Here is a 21,587-nt window from a genome sequence, read left to right as displayed (position 1 = left end):
TGAGCCAAACAACTAACAGAATTTGATGTTTTTATAACAACAAAAATTGTATACATATGTGTCATAGTGCTATAAATCTGCACCGCATGGAAAGGCCTGTCAAATATCCCTCATATTTCGGAATATGTATGTATGTACAATATATTATGTGCGGGGTCGACGTCACGTTACTAAGCATTGGTCGATTATGGGGCATGCTTCCTCTTCCTTAGTGCAAATACAAACATTTAACCGAATATAACTGAACACTGGTATTTTTGATAATGCCAATAAATCAAGGGCGAGGTTATCACGTCAACAATAAGAAATTTTTTTATTAGTATTTAACTGCTCTTAATCTTTGATTTATTCTTCGCATTCTTCCAAGTTTTATACTTTTGCAACATGTTTCTACAGAGTATTATAGCTTTGTTCACCTAACGGCTGTTGTATAACCTAAAAATAATCGAGTTTGATATAGGTTATAGTTATATGTATATATAAACGATCAGGATGACGAGACGAGTTGAAACCCGGGTGAGTGACTGTACGTCCGTCCGTCTGTTCATGCAAGTGGTATCTTGAGTAAAAATTGAGATAGATGAGCGTAATCGGGCTACTACTACGCCCTCAAAACGCCATTAATCAAAAGATATAAAATGCCATAATTAAGAACTAAATTAAGATATAAAACTGTAATTTGGTACAGGCGATTGCAATATAAAAGGGCACCTGTGGACTAAACATTTTATTATTAAAAATGGGCGTGGTCCCGCCCTCTAAAAGGTTTAATGCATATATTTCCTAAACCACTAAAACTACAATAACTAAAATCGCTTATGACAAATCCTTTAAGAGCCCCTACCGACAGAGTGAAAATGAGTGATTGTAACCCCGCCCTCTCCTCATTTACTCTCATAATATTATCTTGATGGTCCTATGCCACAGTGCGAAAATGGGCGAAAACGGACTACAGCCACGCCTACTTCTTATATATCACAATTTGTTTTTTTTAGTCTCTTCGGAAAAGTTTATGTCAATCAAATATATCTCATTTGAGGATGACATTGATATAATTTTCTGAAGGTATTTAGCCGGTTTAATCCTTGCAAGTTGCAAGAGTATAAAATAGTCGGTTACACCCGAACTTAGGTCTTTCTTACTTGTTTTTGATTTTTTTTTCTAATTTTTTACTAAGGGAAATCCTATAGAATTAGTTTCAGTTTCCATTATTAAAACGAAAAATGCTTTTATATAATTTAATGACGAGATTTGACGCTTATCACCCTGTCAAAAACTTTCCTCATATTTTAATTTTTTATTTACTTATTCAAAGCAGTGATAACTGAAATTGCTCGATATTTGCGAAAGATCTATTTCGAGTGCGACAGCATTGACGTTTGTTTGGTGTTTGCTTCGAAAGTAGGCAGTTCCGTTAGACAGATGAAAATAGCAATAATTAAAACAAAAAAACCGATCGAATTTATTCTATAATTAGATACGTACGAGGAATGTGTATATGTACATTTTTTTTCTTATTTATGTAACAGCTTTATCTTTCTATTATAAATAAACGTCATTTATATTCAAATTAAAAGCTTAATTCTCAAGTAGATAATGCAGCGTATTACTTTTGGTATTTTGTGCTTTATGTTAATTTTATTGTCACGCACTTAGATAACAGTAATTATTTTGAGCATTCATATATAAAATTGTCTTAAAATTATTCCACATATGTAGAAACTAACATGCTTAGATAGAAGGAATATGAAAAATACCTATTTAAGGTAGTTATTTTCTATACAACCTTCCCCTCTATTAATCATCGCGTATCAAAAAATTTACAGATTTTCATAGTGGCTGGAGCGATTGACTTGAAATTTTCACACGACCTTCTACGTTCTATTTTTCAGGTCATGGTTGAAGGAATACGATTTTTGATAATTACTTTTTTAAGCCATTATGAAGTGCAAATTTTTTCGCAAAAATCGCCATTTTGTCAAATATCTAAATTTTGCCTGGACCCTCCATCTATTGAAATAATACATTTTTTTTTGGTTTCAAGATTTGAGATAATTTTAAACAGAAAAATCTTTTTCACCGCCAGATACCTTTTTGTGGGAGGTCTTCCTGGAGATCGGCTACGGGATCAAAGGAATTCAAAATTTTTCAAAATAAATCACCGATTTAAAAAAAATTAGATTCTTCAATTGTGTGTTTTATTTATTAATAATTTTAGTTATTATTAACAAAAAAACGCCTTTTTAATTTTTTATTTACGAACATTTTTTTTCTGGCTTGCCCTTTAATTGAAGACTTTCTGAATATTAAATTTTCGTAATGTTCTTTGTTTGATATCCTATTTCCCCAAGGAAAAGGGTCGTTTATTCGAAATTGTATACTCTAGCAACATGTTGCCAAAGAGTATAATAGTTGTTTTCACCTAACGGTTCTTTGTATCACCTAGAACTAATCCAAAAAGCCGCTCGCAAAAATGGACAATGGACGTGGCTTCCCATATAACACAATTTTAAATTCCATCTAATTCTTTCACTTTCCAGCATACAAATCAAGCACCAATGAATGTGATGGGATAAAACTTTGCACGAATAGTACGGTTGAAGTGTGAGACCTTATAACCAAAAAAATTCCAAATCAAAGCAAATCTATTCAAGCACACAGGTACCGAATATGATCAAATAAAAAAAAATATAATATAAATAATATAATAAACATTTATTGTTTTACAAATACGGGCTTTAAAGTACCTTATATAAAAATTTTAGCGTCGATTTAATTAATAAGGTTCCTTAACAGGGTGCTTGATAGATAACAAACAATCTTTCTTTGCATTTTTCGAATCAGATTGTCAATATTGACAAAGTGGCTAGAGTTTTTAAATGTATATAAACATACCGCATATATGAACAACGGTTTATTTAACCAATAAAAGCTTGCCATTTTTACAAATTTGCTTATTATATTAACAAAAATGAAGAGTTTAAAAGGCAATTGATATACACGATAAATTTAATTAGCACATGACTGTTGCGAAAATAAAATAAAATTAACCCAAAAAGTTAACTTCATTTACTTTGTTAACATAGTTACTAATATACATACATACATGTATATATGTACTACTAAATTAATATCTTATTAATCTTATCAGCCATAAGTGGGTACACCCTAGTACCTACTCATAAATTTCCGTAAGGACCAATAAAACATCGAAAGCACTTATTGAGTACATTTATTGGACAGATGTACTTGTGTTGTAATATAATCCTATCTAGGCCATATTAAGTGGTTGCTGGTCAATACTAAGCATAACATAGTAGGTATTATCTACTATCAATTGGTAACTTATTTATTAATTATACGCTTTCAGTTAATAGCCTTTAAGTATGAATGTATGTATATTACATTAATTTGTTTGTATACTGTTCAGAGTGAAAATAAGATAAATGTTATAATAGCTCCCACCCCCATATAAAAGTTATGCTGAAAACATGAACTGAAAGACCTCTCTAAAAAGTTTACACGAAGCATTAAAAATGAGAGTAAATATACTCGTACTACGGCAGTGTTGCAAGTGAATCGGTATAAAAATTGGATCATAGGTTTCTTAGAGAAGCTAAAAACATGTTGTTTAAAAATGTGGCTTCAAGGAGTGGCACCTTTCATTCAAAAAAATAGTCAAAGGCTGCCTAGGTATTTTTAAGCTCTCTGATATCGAATATGAGGACCTCAGTGACTTACTTCGTAGCACCTAATATCCAAAATATCGCTCAGTATGTGATATATCTGAGATATGTAATTGAGAGAATATTTTGTTTCTGATAGTCTCGATATACCTATACTGTATTTTAATTTGTTACTGAATATGTGTAAAATTAATCCCCGATGAACTATACTTATAACGTAACGTTATTTTAGTTCACCTTGCGCGCAATATGGGAGTACATATATATAGGAGTACAATCAATATGTGTGATATTCTAATGAAATAGGCAGACCTTGTTGAAGTACTCATCCTCCTAATGTAATAATTTCCGACCTTTTGATTAAGTTTTTTATCAGAACTTTAGGCTACTTTACTCTCACTTAGAAGCACTAAGCCCCCGATTTTTGTAATTTCAGTGAACTACTAAATATATGGTAAGTCTGTTTAATATTATATAAAATATTACATACATATATTCAACGACTGTTTTGATAAATTCAACTTTTTATGGATATAGAGTTTAAGTAAAATGGACCTCACCCCATTCACATATAATTTTCTCTGTTATGCTAATTATCTTAATGACTGCAATTATCTTATATGAGTATAAAGGTGTGATAAATCACATTTAGGCAATAAATACTGCAGGGTTAAGCACAGATGTCTGGGTATATATGCCTCTACATAGAAAAAGTAAAGTCGTTATTGTCAGTCATTCACTCACCTTCGCAACAATTTTAAAAAACAGCCAAAACCCCGACATGTTGCCACCTCCGCGGTGTAGGTTACCGTCATTTTTTCTCACTTTTAGTTTTTTTTTAATTATCACAACTTTTTACTTATTTTTTTATTTTTTTCGTTTTTGTATTAATTTATGGTTTTGCTTCTTCAGCTTTTTTGTAGTTATTGTTATTTTTATATGTTGACACTTTTTGTCACAAAATGAGCACATTTGGCGGCATTTCAATGTGTGCAAGTTGTTTGATTTGTGTTTCAGAGAAGATTTCGTTTAAGTGGAGCAGCATAACTGAAAAATAAAAAAAAGTATCTATATAATTTTATAATTTCTGTGTTTAATTTTGGATAATAATAATAAATAAATGTATTGAGTAGGATACGATACGCCTCGTTTTCTACATAATTGATAGAATTTGGAAGGCCAGCTAAAATTTCGAACAACATGCAACAACAATTTTGACGACCTACCTAAACATTTGCTACGTGATAATAATGTTGATATACTCTCCTTTCGATAGAGTCTCGACTCTACTATTCTATGAAAACCATAACTCTCACCAAATAATGAACACAAAGTTAGATATACACACATTTATCACATATTTATTCGATTTTAATAATTAATCCAGATCAAGAAATTTGTGAAAGATTTTTTTTGGTTTTAAATAAAAGATTTATCTAATTTGATTAATGGATTATAGCTCGACATCTCAAATAAGAACCTACTTCACTATATTAAATACAGTCCCCGTAATTTTTATATTAACGAATATACCCTAATATGTTTTTTAACCGCTAACTACAAATGTTGTCGAATTTTCTGTTGGAAAGTGTTTCCTATTTAGAAAGTGTTTCCTAGACGAAGAAGCTAAATCGAGAGCGTGAGAATTAGAGCGGAAACTAGCAGTTGTTAAAAAAGAAGCAGGACTTAACAACCGACACACCGTATTTACTTTGTAGGGTCGCCGACGATTCCTTCTGGGATTTTATAAACTGTTCAGATATCACAATAATCATGTTTGCATGGAAGTACAGACAGACAAACATCATCTGGTCTATGTAGCCATTTTGTAACCTCAAACAAACGATAGGAGAAGGAAGCTATTAGTCTCTGGACAACATATGTGTAAATACCATATTAATTGAAAATAAATATTTTGACTTTATGTTATTTGTTGTGTTTAAGTTAGTTTGAAAATAAAACTAAGTTAACCAAATGTTGCACTGGTTTTCCTCTCGTCTATGCAATGTCTCTATTGCTAACAATTTTTATTAATTTAATTTTCGCAGTGTAGCGGTACAGCAATGCATAGAGTATATGAATCCATGAAAACATTAATGCTTCAGACTAAAATATGAATTAAACTTAACATAAAGTAAGACTTTTTAGGTTAGGAAAATTTTTTTTACTTAAACTTGTGAAATCATACATTTTGAGGTATAGGATGGATATACATAAGTATCGATGTTGGATGAACGAAACTGAAATGTTGATTTCTGTTATCGTGCGAATATATAAATATAATTATCAAAGTATATTTAAAGTTAAATTAGTTAATTTAATTTCTTCTTTAATTTCTTTTATTATAATAAACTGAATGTTTTTGTTTTTCTTTTCGCCTGTTACTTTTTTGACAAAGTGTACGAAACTCAAACGCGTTGGGCAGAAGTAGCGAATCGAAATAATAAAAGTAAAAATTACGGCATTTTTTTCAATAATACATACATAAATTGTTAACACACAGGTGCCTTGAAGCTCATAATATGCAATGTAAGTATACTTATGTGAATACATCTGTACAAAAGCTAAATTAAAAGCGTCGCCGAAGCTGATCATTTCTAATTTGATCGTGTAATGATCAATTAGTATGCAAAGTTGTTGTTCTTTTCAATATTTATATATGGATCTCTACTTTTGTAAGTTTACAGAATTGTAAAATTGTGACAATGAATACATAATCGTATAATACGATATAATTTTCGTTCGATTGGAGTAAAAAAAAAGTAATCAAGTACTGAAATAGTCATATGTTTTACAAGCTGCGGTGTACCCAGTTCGGAACACAATTATACGGAAATAAGGTGCCATAAACAGTGCGTTCAAAAAATTAAGGGTTTTCCTTTGCGCCATCAATACGAGAAGAAACTACTGCTCATACCAAAAGAAGCTAAGAAAATTTTGGAACAAATTTCAGAGATCTGGCATCAAACGCAGCAGTACTGTAATTAAACCCCTATTTTCAAAACCACACACTGAAGAAAGGTTGTATTGGGCGCAGGAAAACACCAACCATGATTGGAGCAATGTTATATTTACAGATAAGTCAACTTTGGTATTGTTCAACTTTATAAGACATGTTTGCGAAGAAAAGTACAAACATATATTCAAAGGAATGTTACGCACCTACAAAAGGTTTACGTTTATGGATGCTACTCTGCACATGAATTTGGATCTTTGCGATGCTTCACTGGAAATCTGAACTCCGTTAGAACGATAAAATTGTATTAAAAGGGTTTCTTAAAGTCAGCTGAAATGCTTTGCGGCAAAAATAAACATGATTGTATACTGTAAGAAGACAATGACCCAAACATAGGAGCAGACTCTCGATGCCAAACCTGTACAAAGTGTTTGTACTCGAATGAAAGCCAAAAAGTTAGGAAAACATTTAACGTCCACAAACGTTACCTACTAACCTACCTTAATTCCTACTAATTTTCAGACGCTGCTCACTTTTACAAATCTTTTCATTAAGGATTTTGAGATATTTAATTCAATGGATTCCAACAACTGGAAAAGTGTTTCCGAGATTACTGGTATAATCGATTCGGCTTAATCATTAAAAAGTTTATTTTTATAGTGCTCCGGTAAATGTACTAAAAGTATGGCATTTATTTAAAATATTGACATATTATATATGGACCCTGTTAAATATAGTCTAAGAATAAATTAAATTATTTTATTACACTAGTGCAAGTAAATATTTAATACACAACACAAAAGTGTACTCGTGTGGGCGCATTTAAAGTCCGGTCTGTGAAATTAATTGTCGTGAGTGGTTATTTATAAAATTGTGCACTCGCAAATATATACATACATCGATGCTGGTGTATATACTTATATGCTTAATTATACCCAGCAGGAAAATAACGTATGAAATAGTGTTATCCAAAGATGCAACTAGTGACGCCGATTATACCATACATATGTATATATGCCAATATGCTAAGTGGATTTAGTCTTGAGTATGCAATTTTATTTCAAAGTAAATTAGTTTATTTATAAAAATATAGGATTCTTAACACTTCGATTCTTGGGTATTGTTTAAGGTAAAACTTAATATCGGGTCCCGAATCGGTCAGAAAAATTATCCCTGTTAACTCATGTCGATGCAAGCTAGTTTAACATATATCAACGCATATATGCACATAAGTCTAAGTAAGAGCATCTACTTGTACAGTGAAAAAATAGTATTTTGTAGAAATGAAAGTATACTTAGTTATTAATATTTTTATTGTTTAAGGAGCATGCCTATCACTTAAAAGAACATACTCATATTTTAAATCGTTATCTAAAATAGTTTATTTTCAATTTAATTCGCTCAATTTATTCAGCTCTACCAGTTTATCGAATGAATTGTTCTCAAAACTACATTTTCCAAATTTGCTTGAGAGATTACTCGGAGACAACTGATCCAATCACAATTTTTTCTGCATGTAATTCTCCATATAATAATCTACCCGAACAAGATTCAACTTTTTTTTTAACTCCGTCAATTTGTCAATTTATGATTTAGATAGAGAAGGCCGGAATCACTTCAGCAGCGAATGACTGTTTTTAATTGCATTTTTGTATGCTGTCACCCTAGGTTTGTTGTTTAGTGTGTATTTTCATTGCTGGGTTATTACAATTAGTATTTTTGAAATTCTACCAATACACTCTTATGAATTTACAATGGATCAGCTATTAATATTAATAGGTACTCGTATAGTAACGTTAAAATAAAATACGCAATTAGCTGCCAAGGTTATAAATTGTAAGGTTTTTACGAACATAATACAGGCTTTAATGTAGATTCTATTAAATGTAATTGTACTCCGAACTACAATAAAATACTTCTTTTTGTAGTTTTTACTGAAATATTAATTACAAATATTCCAGATCTTTGGGGTTAAGGAATTCCGTTCGGACCAATTACATTTATAAATAGGTGGCAACACTTTTTAAAAACATTATCGAGGCAACTACTTCTTGAATCCGTTTATTTTTATGTCAATATTACATTATTTCACCAATTTAGTTGAATAAATAGCTGTTTTAAATGTAGGTTTTCATAAGCATCATTAACTTGATAATCATATTGTAATATTTCGTATGCACTGTCAACTTACAATTTTGATACCTTTGGCAATACTCCCTAGAAAAATATTCAGCAAGAAGTTATCAAAAAATTCTTTAATTTGATACAAATACCTACGAGTTGCTTTGTCTTAAAAGGTTTTGTTGTCAAAAAGGTCTTCAAGCCGGTTACAACCCTTCTTAACAATAGCATTGACAGAAATATTTCTTAATATTCACTAATTTTAACAAATTTGCTCATGATTTCACTTAGAGCAGGTTCATATTAAGACTTTTAATCTAGTAGTAGTACAGAATACACGACCATAAACCATGGAAGCTTTCTTTTAAGAAAACTATGCATTAATATATTTTAAAGTTATCAAAAACTATCGATGCCACTATTATGGATATATTTCCTCCCTTGTGATTAAAACCGATTGAGTCTTGACAGGGCTGTGATATCTAATCTGAACAGTATATATTAAGTTTGACATCAACTTTATTACACTATGAAGAAAACGTCGAAGATCAAGTACATATATGTATAAATAATAGACATGACGAACTGAGTCGATTTAGCCATGTGCATCTATACAAGTACACCTATCTGTCTCTATGATACGTGAAATGGTCCCTCAGTTTTTGAGACATCGATCCGAAATTTTGCACATGTTCTTTTTTTCCCTGGAAGCTGCACACTTGTCGGAACCGGACCATTATAAGAAATAGCTGCCTAACAAAATGATCTATCACGCTCAAGTTCTTATATGGACAGTTTTTTTTTATTTTACATGATATCTTCACGAAATTTGGGCCGTTTGGGGGATATTGTTAATATCTTTTATACAAACGTTATCAAGAAATGTCAATCATCCTGAAGGATTTGTTGCTTTCTTACTTTCCGAACCATTGTCACAGGAAATGTAATATGCTGATCTCGAAATCCAGTGTCAAAACTGGTTAGCTGACAAAAGCTTCATCACAAGCGACTAAAATACTAAGAACTACATAAAAATTAAAGAAATATAGAAAATTCGGAGTTGGTACTTATAGGAACAGCATTTAGTGACCAATTTACTTAATCACGAGATTGTGAAGAGTTTAAATGTACAAAACCAACATTTTCTGTAACACGCAAATATACGAGTCACACATTAACTTTAAGCATAATGTCTTCTAGAACAAACAATTTTAAGGAAGATGAATAATTGGATAAACTTTAATGTTTGATACCCGCCTTGACCCTTATCTGGACACTTGGTATCAATGATAACGGAAGACTTATTTCGCACTTCCACATATTTACAAAACCACGCACGTTTTTCATAATCTCAAAAATTGCGATCTTAAATTTACGACTTAAATAAATTCAACGAACCTCATTATTTATCGGTCCATGGCACAATTACTTTGAACTCAGTTTTAACAAACATGACAAAGACATTTCTTAAACAGAAGCTTCTTAAATTTACGTTGACTACGGAAAGACATTTATGTAATGTTTGTGTTACATACAATTTGACAACAGTTTACCTATCGCATAATTTCGAAAAGTTTAATACAATATTTATGTGGAACAAATATGCAAAGTTCATTATCACTTTTTCAAAGAGTTTAATAAACGTGTACGCTTTAATCTCATGTGTCTCTCTCTATTTTTTTACCGAATGAAAAAAGTGTTGATTTAGCTGTCACTCCATTCGCAAACGTCACAGCGTGATAACTTATGTCAAGAATATTTTGTTGGGCAATAAATTACGCTTATGTTAAAAACTCAAATTTCGAAGTAGAAGAACAATGCCAAATATAAAAATCGCATCATTTTTATTTATTTGCATGATTCAGTTGAGTGACCAATGATGGTTCACGTAGACTTTGAGTGTTGGTTGCCAAAGATCCTAAACTTCAGAAAACTCTGTAGAATTTTAGTCTAAACGAGCCATACTTGTGTCAGTTTTGCGACAATTATAACCACAAATTGAAAACTGGTACGATTGACTCTACTTTTGAGTTTGCGAAATCTCTCAAACCCTTACTAACATACCTTCAAACGCACTCTAACGTTTTTGAAGTACTAATTAAACGCCATACGAAGTATCGATAAAATCCAACTCCTTGAAATTAAATTATTTTAACGGGATTTTTACCACAATCGAAGAGGAATTCACGTCAACACATTTAGCTAAACAGTTGGTTTTAAGTAAATAATCTTTGCAGTTTTCATATACTTTTGAGTTTACAGTATAATTAACTTTGAGTTTTATTTATTTGTCCTCAACGCAAAACATTCCATATACTTCGACTAAGTAAGCAACAAAAAATAACTGACAATACATGACTTTCAAAATAATTTGCAATTTAAATTCATCTAAGTGTTGTTGTTGCGCTTATCGTTTTGTATTTTAGACTAAAGGAATTTATATGTGAGTACAGTGCTCAGATAAATATTTATTAAAAAAGACGTACGAGAGACAGTTTTATGGAGAACTTTATTTTGAATAGACAATTTTCTTGGTAAATAAAACTGTGATTCCTTGATTCTAATTAAAATTTCTTATTTTTTATTGAACTGAATTAATATTTTTATTGCAATCTTTTTTCTGACAATAAATTTATTATTGTTGCAATAAACATAACGTTTTAATTTATAAACAAGATTAATTAGAGATACATACTCGTATGTATATACATTTGTGTTTGAATTAAAACCAATAACTGAAGGGTCCATGAAGGTGCCCCTTCCTATTATGATTCGCTGTTCCAAATCAAAGTTTTGGATCTTAATTTGTGACTTATATATACAGTCATAGTTCCTTACTTTTTATGGATTAACGGCATTTTGGCAACGGCAATTACCCGATATCGCACATCTACAATACCAACGTTTACAAAGTGCCAAGAAACATATGTACAAGTATGTACCAGGTTTCAACAATATATCTTCACTCAAGTTATCGCTATAATAACAAGAAAAAGCTTTAACATCGGTTGCATCGACCCTTCTCAAATATTATACAAAATATTTGTTACAAGAACTTGTTTCCGATCGTTCAGTATGCTATAAGTATTCACTTATATGCTATTGTTATCATATATCGGCCGTTCCATCAAATGAGCAGTTTCATGGGTAGAAAAGAACGTGTGCAAAATTTCAGATCGATATCTAAAAGACTGAGGGACTAGTTCGCGAATATACAGACAGACGCATAGAGAGACGGACATGGCTAAATCACTCAGCTCGTCCCGCTCATCTTTTAGATATCTAAATACAATACTTTATAGGGTCTCCGAAGTTTCCTTCTGGGTGTTACAAACATCGTGATAAACTTAATATACGCTGTTCAGGGTAAATAAATCATTAAACAACGAGGACAGTCGTTTGCAACGTATCAGTCTTTTTCTTTTTGCTCAATGTCTTGGTATGTAATGTTTTTATTACTAAAATAAATTAATTATTTCTACCACAAATTCTGGACAATTTCGTTCCTTGTATCAAGGCTATCTGAAATAACTTTTTAAGACGGGCGGAGATGTGTTGATAGGAAACATGTACCAGCTCATCTCCAAAATATGGCTAGTCAATAAAAATGTGTACTGTATTTGGATCTTATCAGTGTGGCTTTAGACTTGGTCGATCGATTGAACAAATATTCACCGTGCACCAAATCCTGGATAAGACGCGAGAATATGAAATCTAAATTCGCCATATGTATCTTCGTCGATTATAAGGCTGCTTTGGATAGCCCGATAAGGCATCGTGTGTATGCTTCATTGTCTGAGCTTGGTGTACCTGCAAAATTAATACTTCTTTGCAGAATAACGTTGAGTAGCACCCGCTGCCCCATCAAGGTAGCAACGGACCTCAGACGAACCTTCACAGGGCAATCGCTTATCTTTGACCTCTTGAATTTCGTTATTGAGGTTATTCTATGCAGAGCAGATTTCAACGGATGGACACGATATTTGACCATTTATCGGACGACACGGACACTCCTGACCGTAGCAAGCAGGATGTATTCAATGCTTTTGTGTGGGAGAGAGAATCTGCCAAAGTTAAGGAGAACGAGCTAGTAGCTAAGAACTTTATTTTCGTAGCAGTCAATGACTTTGTTTATCTTGGCACTGCCATCAACAGCAATAGTGATGCCAGTCTAGAGATTCAACGATTTATTAAAGAGGGAATCGTTGCTATTACGGGCTCAATAGGTAATTAGGATGTAGATAATAAATAATAAAAGCCTGAAACGAACAAATCTAAAACTGTAAAACTTATTCTATAATACATTCTTGATAGGGGATCCATATACTTGTATATTATAGAGATAGCTTTGAAGCTTTGCACTAAATGACTTATATAAAGAGCCCAAGTATCAAAGAATGTGCATATATACAAAAATTACTTTCTCGTGTTCGCTTTAATTATACGTTTTGAGCTATACTTCAACCGAATATTCCCTTTTTACACTGCCTCATATACTCATAAAATACTTATTTACTCATATTGACGTCGCGTGCAAATTGTTGGGCCCCACGGTGTAAATTGCAGTATCACGAATTAGCAGATGAATGAAACAAACCGCAACAAGTCAGCTGATATTGAAAATGAAATTACAACAAGTAAATTTCCCTGCAGTAACAAAATGATACTTGCATTCGGTTTCAATGAAAAGGTAGAAGATTATGGTTGTGGGGACGTGCTTAGATATATCTAATCCACTTGTAAAGCGCTTGCATTAGGGTGGTTCAGTTTACGTGATTCTCAAAAACTTTCAGAACATAGTTATACGAAAATAGTAAAATGTTATGTTAACCAAATTTTTAGTAATTTAATGGATTGTATTTGGGCCTTTATTTATAGAGCAAAACACTTGACAGTTGGATCTACGTATGAGCTATCTATATGGCCAAGAATTGGTAACTGGATAGGATTTGGGGACTGTTTTTTGCTCATATAACAACTACAACCAAACCAAGAGAGTAAGGTATTGACCCATTTCCTAAGTAGACACAATTTTAAAAGTCTTGGAAGTGTATTTTATTAAAGAAATGGTATAATTTAACATCGATCCACGTTATTTAATTTATCTTAGGAAATACCAGGTGAGACAAATTAAAAAACAATTTTGTCTTAAGATATTTTGTAAAATATTTCATAAAAAATAACAGCTACACATATATTTTCTATAATAAAATTGAGTTATATGAAAAAAATTTCTACAAAATGTATTTACTTAGAGTAACATATGGTAAATCTATCAATACCATACCGGTATACTGAACCAAATTAAATTACTTATACTATCCATCAAAGAAATGAAACCGTTCGGTAGGTGTCCGAAAAATGTTAATACATTGTCAGTACTTTTGTGCAATATTTTCCATATATTTATACAAAACTAATGAATGGAAATATTTTCCTGATTTTTAAGAACTAAAATTCTAAAAATAAATACAAAATTATATAAAACGCAGCTTGTTACAGTAATTTAAAGACATAAGTTGTTCCCATTTTTTTTGCTACGATTGATATTTTGCTCCACAAGAGGCTTAATTTTCATATTTGTTCCAGTGCAGAAAAACTCTCTGTAAGCCAGATCAGAAAAATACGGTTGATGCAGAAGCAATTAAAAGCCCGGTTTAAGAAATTTTGTCATCACTTTCATTTTGCCATCACAGAGCTTACGCATGACTAAATGTTATGAACACTTCCTTTGACATCTTCAGAGTGTCCGTCTTGGTCAAAATGTTGCACTACTAATTACAAAGCAGGCTGAAACTTTTATGATAGACTAGAGGGCACTTGAATAGTATCCACATGCTTTTTAGTTAGACAAACCCTACAAAAGTCATATACTTACAGATGTCATTTTGTGGGATATGGCATTGTGAGCGATACAAGTTTCGGTGTTTAGAAAATAATATGAAAAGTAACTTCGTGTATTACTGAACTCTTTTTTTTATGCAAAAAAAAATATGTTGGTGAAATTTAAAAATGGTTTTATAAGTGTTTTTACAGTTCAGCGCCAAGAAAGCAACCATTTGTAAGTGGTTATCTAATATGATGAATTTAGTGGACCTCCAAACGAGGAAGACTGTCAAGTTAAATTGATTGAAAAGGCCGACGGATTCTACGCCGACAAATAAACATTATTAAAACTAAAAATGTTTACTAAATAAATATGAACCACCCTAATGTGCATATTAAATCAGAATGTATATATGGCGATACATATGTATATCCATTAAATATAGTGCATCTAGCATATGGAAAAGTGCATATACCTAAGTTAATACACTCAAAGAATGTCATATTTACATAAAGGTGACATGGTGACATGCTCTACCGCATGACACACGCGAGAAATAAATAAATACAAGCCACTAAAATTGCATGCAATTTTTTCAATGCAATCATGATTAATAGCTGTGCAAAGAAATTACTCCATATTTCCAGCTAACTAACTAAGCTCACACAAAATGCGAGAACAACGTCAAAACACTTACATAACTAACCTTTCCAATCAACCGATTTTTGTATGAGCTCCACACATTTAGAAAAGTAAATAAAGAAATGAGCAAACAAGTTAGAAGATAGTGAAATACGCTTACAGCTTGGCTTGGGTTAACTGTTTAGACAAAAATGTCGTAATTTGTAGCTTCGTAGATAATCAAATACTATATACAAAGTCTTTGTGTGTTTGCGTGGGCAGTCCCAACTTTTTTTATTGTCTACTAAGCTGTCTGCCGCCAAGTCGACACTCGATTCCGGTAATGAGATGACCTCATTGGGTGTTTGCGTTGGTAAGAGCCACTAAAGTTAGTACACACAACACCACATACATCCATATATGTATGTATGAGTGTGTGCATGAGAACGATTTTAAAGAGCACGCAGATAATTCTTCATTAATAAAAATTGAAAACATTAATAAAAGTGTACTGAAATGAGCTTGAATCAATTATAGCGTAGAACGAGAACTACATAAATATTCACAATGGTTGTAGTTGTGCAGCTGAAACTACAACAGATAACTAGGTTGGATTTAAATCTAACGTCTACATTAAACAAAACTTTCGAAAAAATCAATACCAATGCTCTATTTACGGCGATTAAAGCCGACTTAATCGCTTAAAAGATCTTAGTCTCGACATGCCACACTCAATTAAATAAGGAATTGTAAAATCGAAGCTAAATTTATTTTAATAACATTAATGATGAAGAAAATTTATTCTGTTTCCTTTTCACCAAACTTCAAGCCGCAGGTTAAATTAAATGAGATTTTGGGGCTGAGTCCTGTGCGTGGTTGAGTTCTAATTTCTTGCAAGTGATATGGGAAAATAAAAACAAATAAGAGATTTTTTGTCTAATGTATTTATGCTAGCTGCTTGTTCGATTCACCACTTTCCGAGTTTTGACAAATAGAAAACATTTTTTCTATTGTAATTTTTTTTTTGTAATGATATTTGAATATAAACTTTTATGTGTACATATGTTTTCACATTTTTATACCCTTAACAGGGTATATTAACTTTATCACGCAGTTTGTAACACCCAGCAGGAAACGTAGGAGGCCCTATAAAGTATATATACAATATAAATAATCAGAGTAACGATCTGAGTCGATTTAGTCATGTCAATCTGTTTATCCACCTGTCCGTCTGTCTGTCTGTATATATGGGAACTAGTCACTCAGTTTTTGAGATATCGATCTTAAATTTTACGTAATGGCTTTTCTCTCTAAGAAACTGCTCATTTGTCGGAACTGCCGATATCAGATCAGTATAGCATATAGCTGCCATACAAACTAAACCATCGAAATCAAGTTCTTGTAAGGAACCCTTCGTCTTTGTGAGAGGTATTTTAGCTTCGCTGTAACCGAAATTAACGTTTTTTCTTGTTCTTCTTTTTATTTATGCATGAAACTTATATCAATGTATGGCGTCCACTGTTAGCTTAGCTACCAAACTAGGCTTGAAAGGTAATTAATGACTCAATGACTTATACACAAACACATACAGTGAGACGGAAATGAAAATCATTACAAAGATATGAATAGAGAAGAGAATATAATAAAAAGGTTAATGGAGAGAAAACAAAAATTCTACGCAGAAAAGGAAAACAAAATACAAAGTCGGCTTTGTTGTTAGCGCGTTTCTATGTTCTCGTGATTACACATTCGCTTGCTCTGCAAATTTTTCGCACTAAAAACATGACATCATTTCAGTTTTAAAACTCTTTTATTATGAGCCCGGGTTGTGTGCGTTGTGAATACGTATAGAGTTTTTTATTTCTTATAATATTAGTTTTTTTTCGATATGGTTAAAATAAAATGAAAAAATCAGGGTATTAGCGTATGTATGGTAAATTCTGGTTTAAACTTTCCGAATTAAGCAATTCAAATGGGGATCTTAAATCATACTTTTGGATTACTAACGTTTAAGTATGTTAAGTGAAAGAAAGTCACTTGCAAACAAATATAAAGCATCCCGAATCAAGGTTATGAGTAGTAAAAATGCATTTAAGTACATATTAAATACACAATAGCCTTTTGATAACAAAAATAGAATACTACAATGTTGAAAATTTAATGATAATAACATAAAAAGTGTCTGTTTTGTGGAATATTCGATCAAATATTTTCAGTAATGAGCACAAATTCAAATCTAACCTCAGCTCACGCTTACCGTCTCGAATTACGGAAAAGTCTGATTACTTAGATGCCACTTTATCTATTTCATCATATTTATTTCACCAAAGTGACACCCACAAACCAATGGAAATTTGTTTTTGCGGTTTCCTTAGTCCCAGTTCATACGCAGACTCTTTTGTAACCCAAACCGGGTTTTTGTGGGGATGACGAGGAAAGACGAAGAGACCGTGCCACTCGTGCTCGGGTGGCACGCTTTGTGCTCTTGTTCGTAACAGCTCGCTGCTACCTTTTCAGCATTCCTTTTTACTTTCAAATTCTTTAAATGGTTGCAAGAGCGCTCGGTTTCTAATAAATATATACTAATCGTTTAGAAATTTGAATTCTGTTATCTATTTTTTGTATGTAATATGCAAATATATATGCATAGAATCAAAAAAATATTTTGAAAAATTGTAAATAAGGAGAAAATTAAGGCACTCATTTAAATTACAATTCTATTTAAATTTTTAATAACATATAGTGGTATTAAATGTAATAGTATACGAGCATACATAAATAAATTCTAATAAAAATGGAAAAAAAAATTTATATTTCAATAAAATATTAAGATGCTTTCATATTTTTTTTTTTAATCCCAAAGAATTTAGTTCGAATATCATTTAATTTAAAATAAGAATTGTAATTAGCCCAAGGATGTTTTATCATAAATAGAACAAAATATGGAGTAAAAAAGTGATGGATTTTTTATTTTTAAAAATTAGGAAATTCCAGCTATAAATTTGGCCTTGAAAATATTAGTAGCGGGTATTCAATACATTCTGGTGGATTAGGGAATTCCCGACTTAAGTATTTCTTTGAAACTATTTAGCCGGTAGGTATTATGCATATTGTTCTACCACATTAATGGTAATTCATTGCAAGCAAAATGTGAGACCATCATCCCAACATACAAATGAAATATGCAACGCACTCTAATGTGCACAAACATTTGCGAAAATTTTATGAAAAGGAATGACAGAAAAACTCGATTTGAGTCGCTGGACTCTTTTTGCTCGTGTGAATGCACAGAACGACACAAAAGAGAATTTGCCCGTAATGAGGGTCAAAAGAATCCCCATGTAAACGCAGTACTATTGCATTGTCTATCAACATTTTATGAAAATATTTACGCATGTAAATATGTAAACAAATAATACTGGTGTGATTCATATAATATATTTAAGTGTGGTTAAGTGTAAACAAATAATAATAATATTTACAATAAAATTACAATATTTCTTCAATGAATATTTATTTAATAAGCCAGGGGCATATTTCAATTTAAAAAAATATACAAAATAAAGTTTTTACAGAAAAATCTGTCGATTTTAAATGTTGGCTTTAAGAAGTTATCTACATTTATTGAAAAAAAATGTATCCATATAGTACCGTTGAGGGGTTTTTAAGGCATCAGACTGGAGGACAATTTCGCCTTAATAAACAAATTACCCCTTTTTATACCCTGAACAGGGTATATTAAGTTTGCCACGAAGTTTGTAACACCAAGACGGAAACCTCGGCTTCAGGCATTCAGGAAATGGAACTATTGATTCAAGCTTTTCTTCTACAAGTAAAACATTAATTCTGAATGACATTGAAACGTATGCTAAAAGCAGATATTCAAGCCCTCGTTTCTGTCAAAGCCAAGAATGATAAAAACAAGATTGTGCCATCATGACGTAATGAATTTAAGAATAAAAAAAGTTACATACAGAGAAAACCGTCAAATGGCCTGCAAATTGTAAACGATTTTTCTATTGACTCTACTCATACTAAAATTAATTACATCACGCTTGCATTTTGTAGTTACATTCTTGGTTACATCTGTCACAGCCTAAACCGAATAAATAACGGTAAAAACATGACGTAATCTCTATCTCTTTCATTCTGATTAACAAAATAGAAACGACCATTTTCCAGATTTTTATGAAACTTTAGTAAATTTCGAAAAAGTTTTTGGTAAATTTTTTTGTATTTGCGGTACAAAATAAGATACGAAGCTGTTATTTGGTATGCGGGATCACATCTACAGTTTAAAATTTTTTAAAAAGTGGGCGTGGTCCCGCCCTTAATAGGTTTAATGTTCATATCTCCTAAGCCGCTAAAGCTATAATAACAAAGTTCACTGAGAACAAATGTTTTTAGCACCTCTATCGACAATGCGATACTAAAAGCGCGATAAATCAAGCAGATAAACACGAAACAGACATTTAATTTTATCTATGACACCATTTTAAATTCCATCTGATTGAATGATTGTATATTGTATGCCACCTTGTGACCAAAAATTTTATAAATTGACTCAAAACTGGTCAAGCCCCTAGGTACTGAATATGTGAACCACAGTGCCTATAGCTGACGTTTTACGTTTCGGTCAATGTGTGAGATATACCTATAATTGAAATTCGGAGAGGATCATTTCCTGATAATAGTATGTCAGTATGTCAAAAATGGGTTGACTATGCCCTAAACCCCATATACCTCATATAAAGATTTTCGAACTTCCATGTGACTTTATACTGCTAATTTCAGCAAATAAGAAAGATACCTTAGCGAAATTTACTGGAAGAATAATATTGGATATACTATAGTTTTATGCCGAAAATATGTGAAATTGGTTCACAAATTACCTTAACTATCATATACTACATATATTGATATTCTTTGTTCTAACAAACCATATGCTTCTGAAGGTATTTCCCTGCCTTTGATCCTTGCAAGTTGCGAGAATATAAAATTAACTTTATCACTTTATTTTTTAATTTATTTTTCAATCTCTACACGTGTTGCCCTAATCAACTGTAAGCAGGTGTATCAACTGATCTATTCTTTCACTTTTCACTATGCAAATCAAGCAACAATGTTTGTATCGGCGCAAAACTTTGCGTGAATATTGCGTTTAAAATATGAAACTTTGTGACCAAAAATTGTCTAAATCGAATCAAACCTGTTCGAGCCCCTAGATACTGAATATGTGGACCCCAGTGCCTATAGTTGACTTTTTACCGAAAATATCGGTCAATGTGTAAGATACATAATTGAAATTCATATAATAAAATAAATAAATTAAACTCTGGATAATAGTATGTTTTTGTGTCAAAACGGTTTGAATCGGATCAATACTTCCTTTAATATAAAATGTTGGCAACACCTGCAGTAATTTCCCGGGCTTTGATCCTTGCAAGTTGCGAGAGTACAAATGTTCGGTTACGCCCGAACTTAGAACTTCCATACTAGTTAAATATAGTTTTTTTAAAGGAAATTAATTTTTTAATTTTTTAGTCACCTTTTACCGGTAAATATTTTCATAAGTCGACTTCAGCTATTTATGTAATTTGAAGTTTCCAATTCTGATGTATTGTTTGTGATAAAATATTAAGATTCTCGAATAGATTGTTTAAGATAAATTAAATTCCCGCCAATAACTTAAATCAACTCGAATTACTGCAAAACATTAAAACAAGATTCCGTTAAAACTATTATCACAAACTTTTCTTGTACTCAGACACTCATTACACATGTTCTTACATGTATGTACATATGTACTGAGCGAACAAAATACACAGGCCTTGAAAATAAAGAAAAAGTCAACAAAAACAAAAGCAGATAAGTACATACATACGATTTAAGTTTTAGTAAAGCATTTACTGGAAATAACTTTACAACAGACATTAAACAACAAATAGCAGAACGAAACTGGCAGCGAAAGCTTTTAAATGTTTGTACGCGGAACATTAAACAATGTAAATTAATATTATTGCAATAATAAACAATGAAAATGAAATTTATTGCAATTATATGTAAATGAAAAGCACAGCGGACCAACGCGACCGCTAGTGAGGGGGGTTAAGTGTAAAAGAACACGCTACATGTGTATAGTTCATGTAACAGTTTTATTGTCTGTATGTGTGTGTGTATTTTAGAGATAAAATTAAAATTAAATGACTATTTCTAGCACTTTAAAGTTTTATATTCATTAACATTTCACGCGCTATTAAGACGTGTTATCAACAAACAAAAACCAGCGATTGATATTACAATAAAAACAAAAACAGCGAAGCGCTACTTTATTATCAAACACGCGAAGAATTGTGTTAGCGGTGGCGTCATTGAA

General features: G+C 31.8%; 1 protein-coding gene across 8 annotated transcripts in view; it reads right to left on the bottom strand.

Moving 5' to 3' along the window:
• Best1 (Bestrophin 1) overlaps positions 1-21,587 on the bottom strand; it is a 47,707-nt gene that overhangs the window by 17,830 nt on the left and 8,290 nt on the right. For all 8 annotated transcript variants that reach the window (XM_036368813.2, XM_014239687.3, XM_014239685.3 and 5 more), the window contains exon 2: positions 4,431-4,733. In XM_036368813.2, coding sequence (XP_036224706.1) covers positions 4,431-4,501 — 71 coding nt within the window. In that variant the 5' untranslated portion in view covers positions 4,502-4,733. The remainder of the gene's footprint in view (positions 1-4,430; positions 4,734-21,587) is intronic.

This window comes from Bactrocera oleae, chromosome 2 (assembly GCF_042242935.1).
Source record: "Bactrocera oleae isolate idBacOlea1 chromosome 2, idBacOlea1, whole genome shotgun sequence".
Taxonomy (NCBI): Eukaryota; Metazoa; Arthropoda; class Insecta; order Diptera; family Tephritidae; genus Bactrocera; species Bactrocera oleae.
Note: the sequence above shows the minus strand (reverse complement) of the source record. Positions and strands in the feature narration are given on the sequence as shown.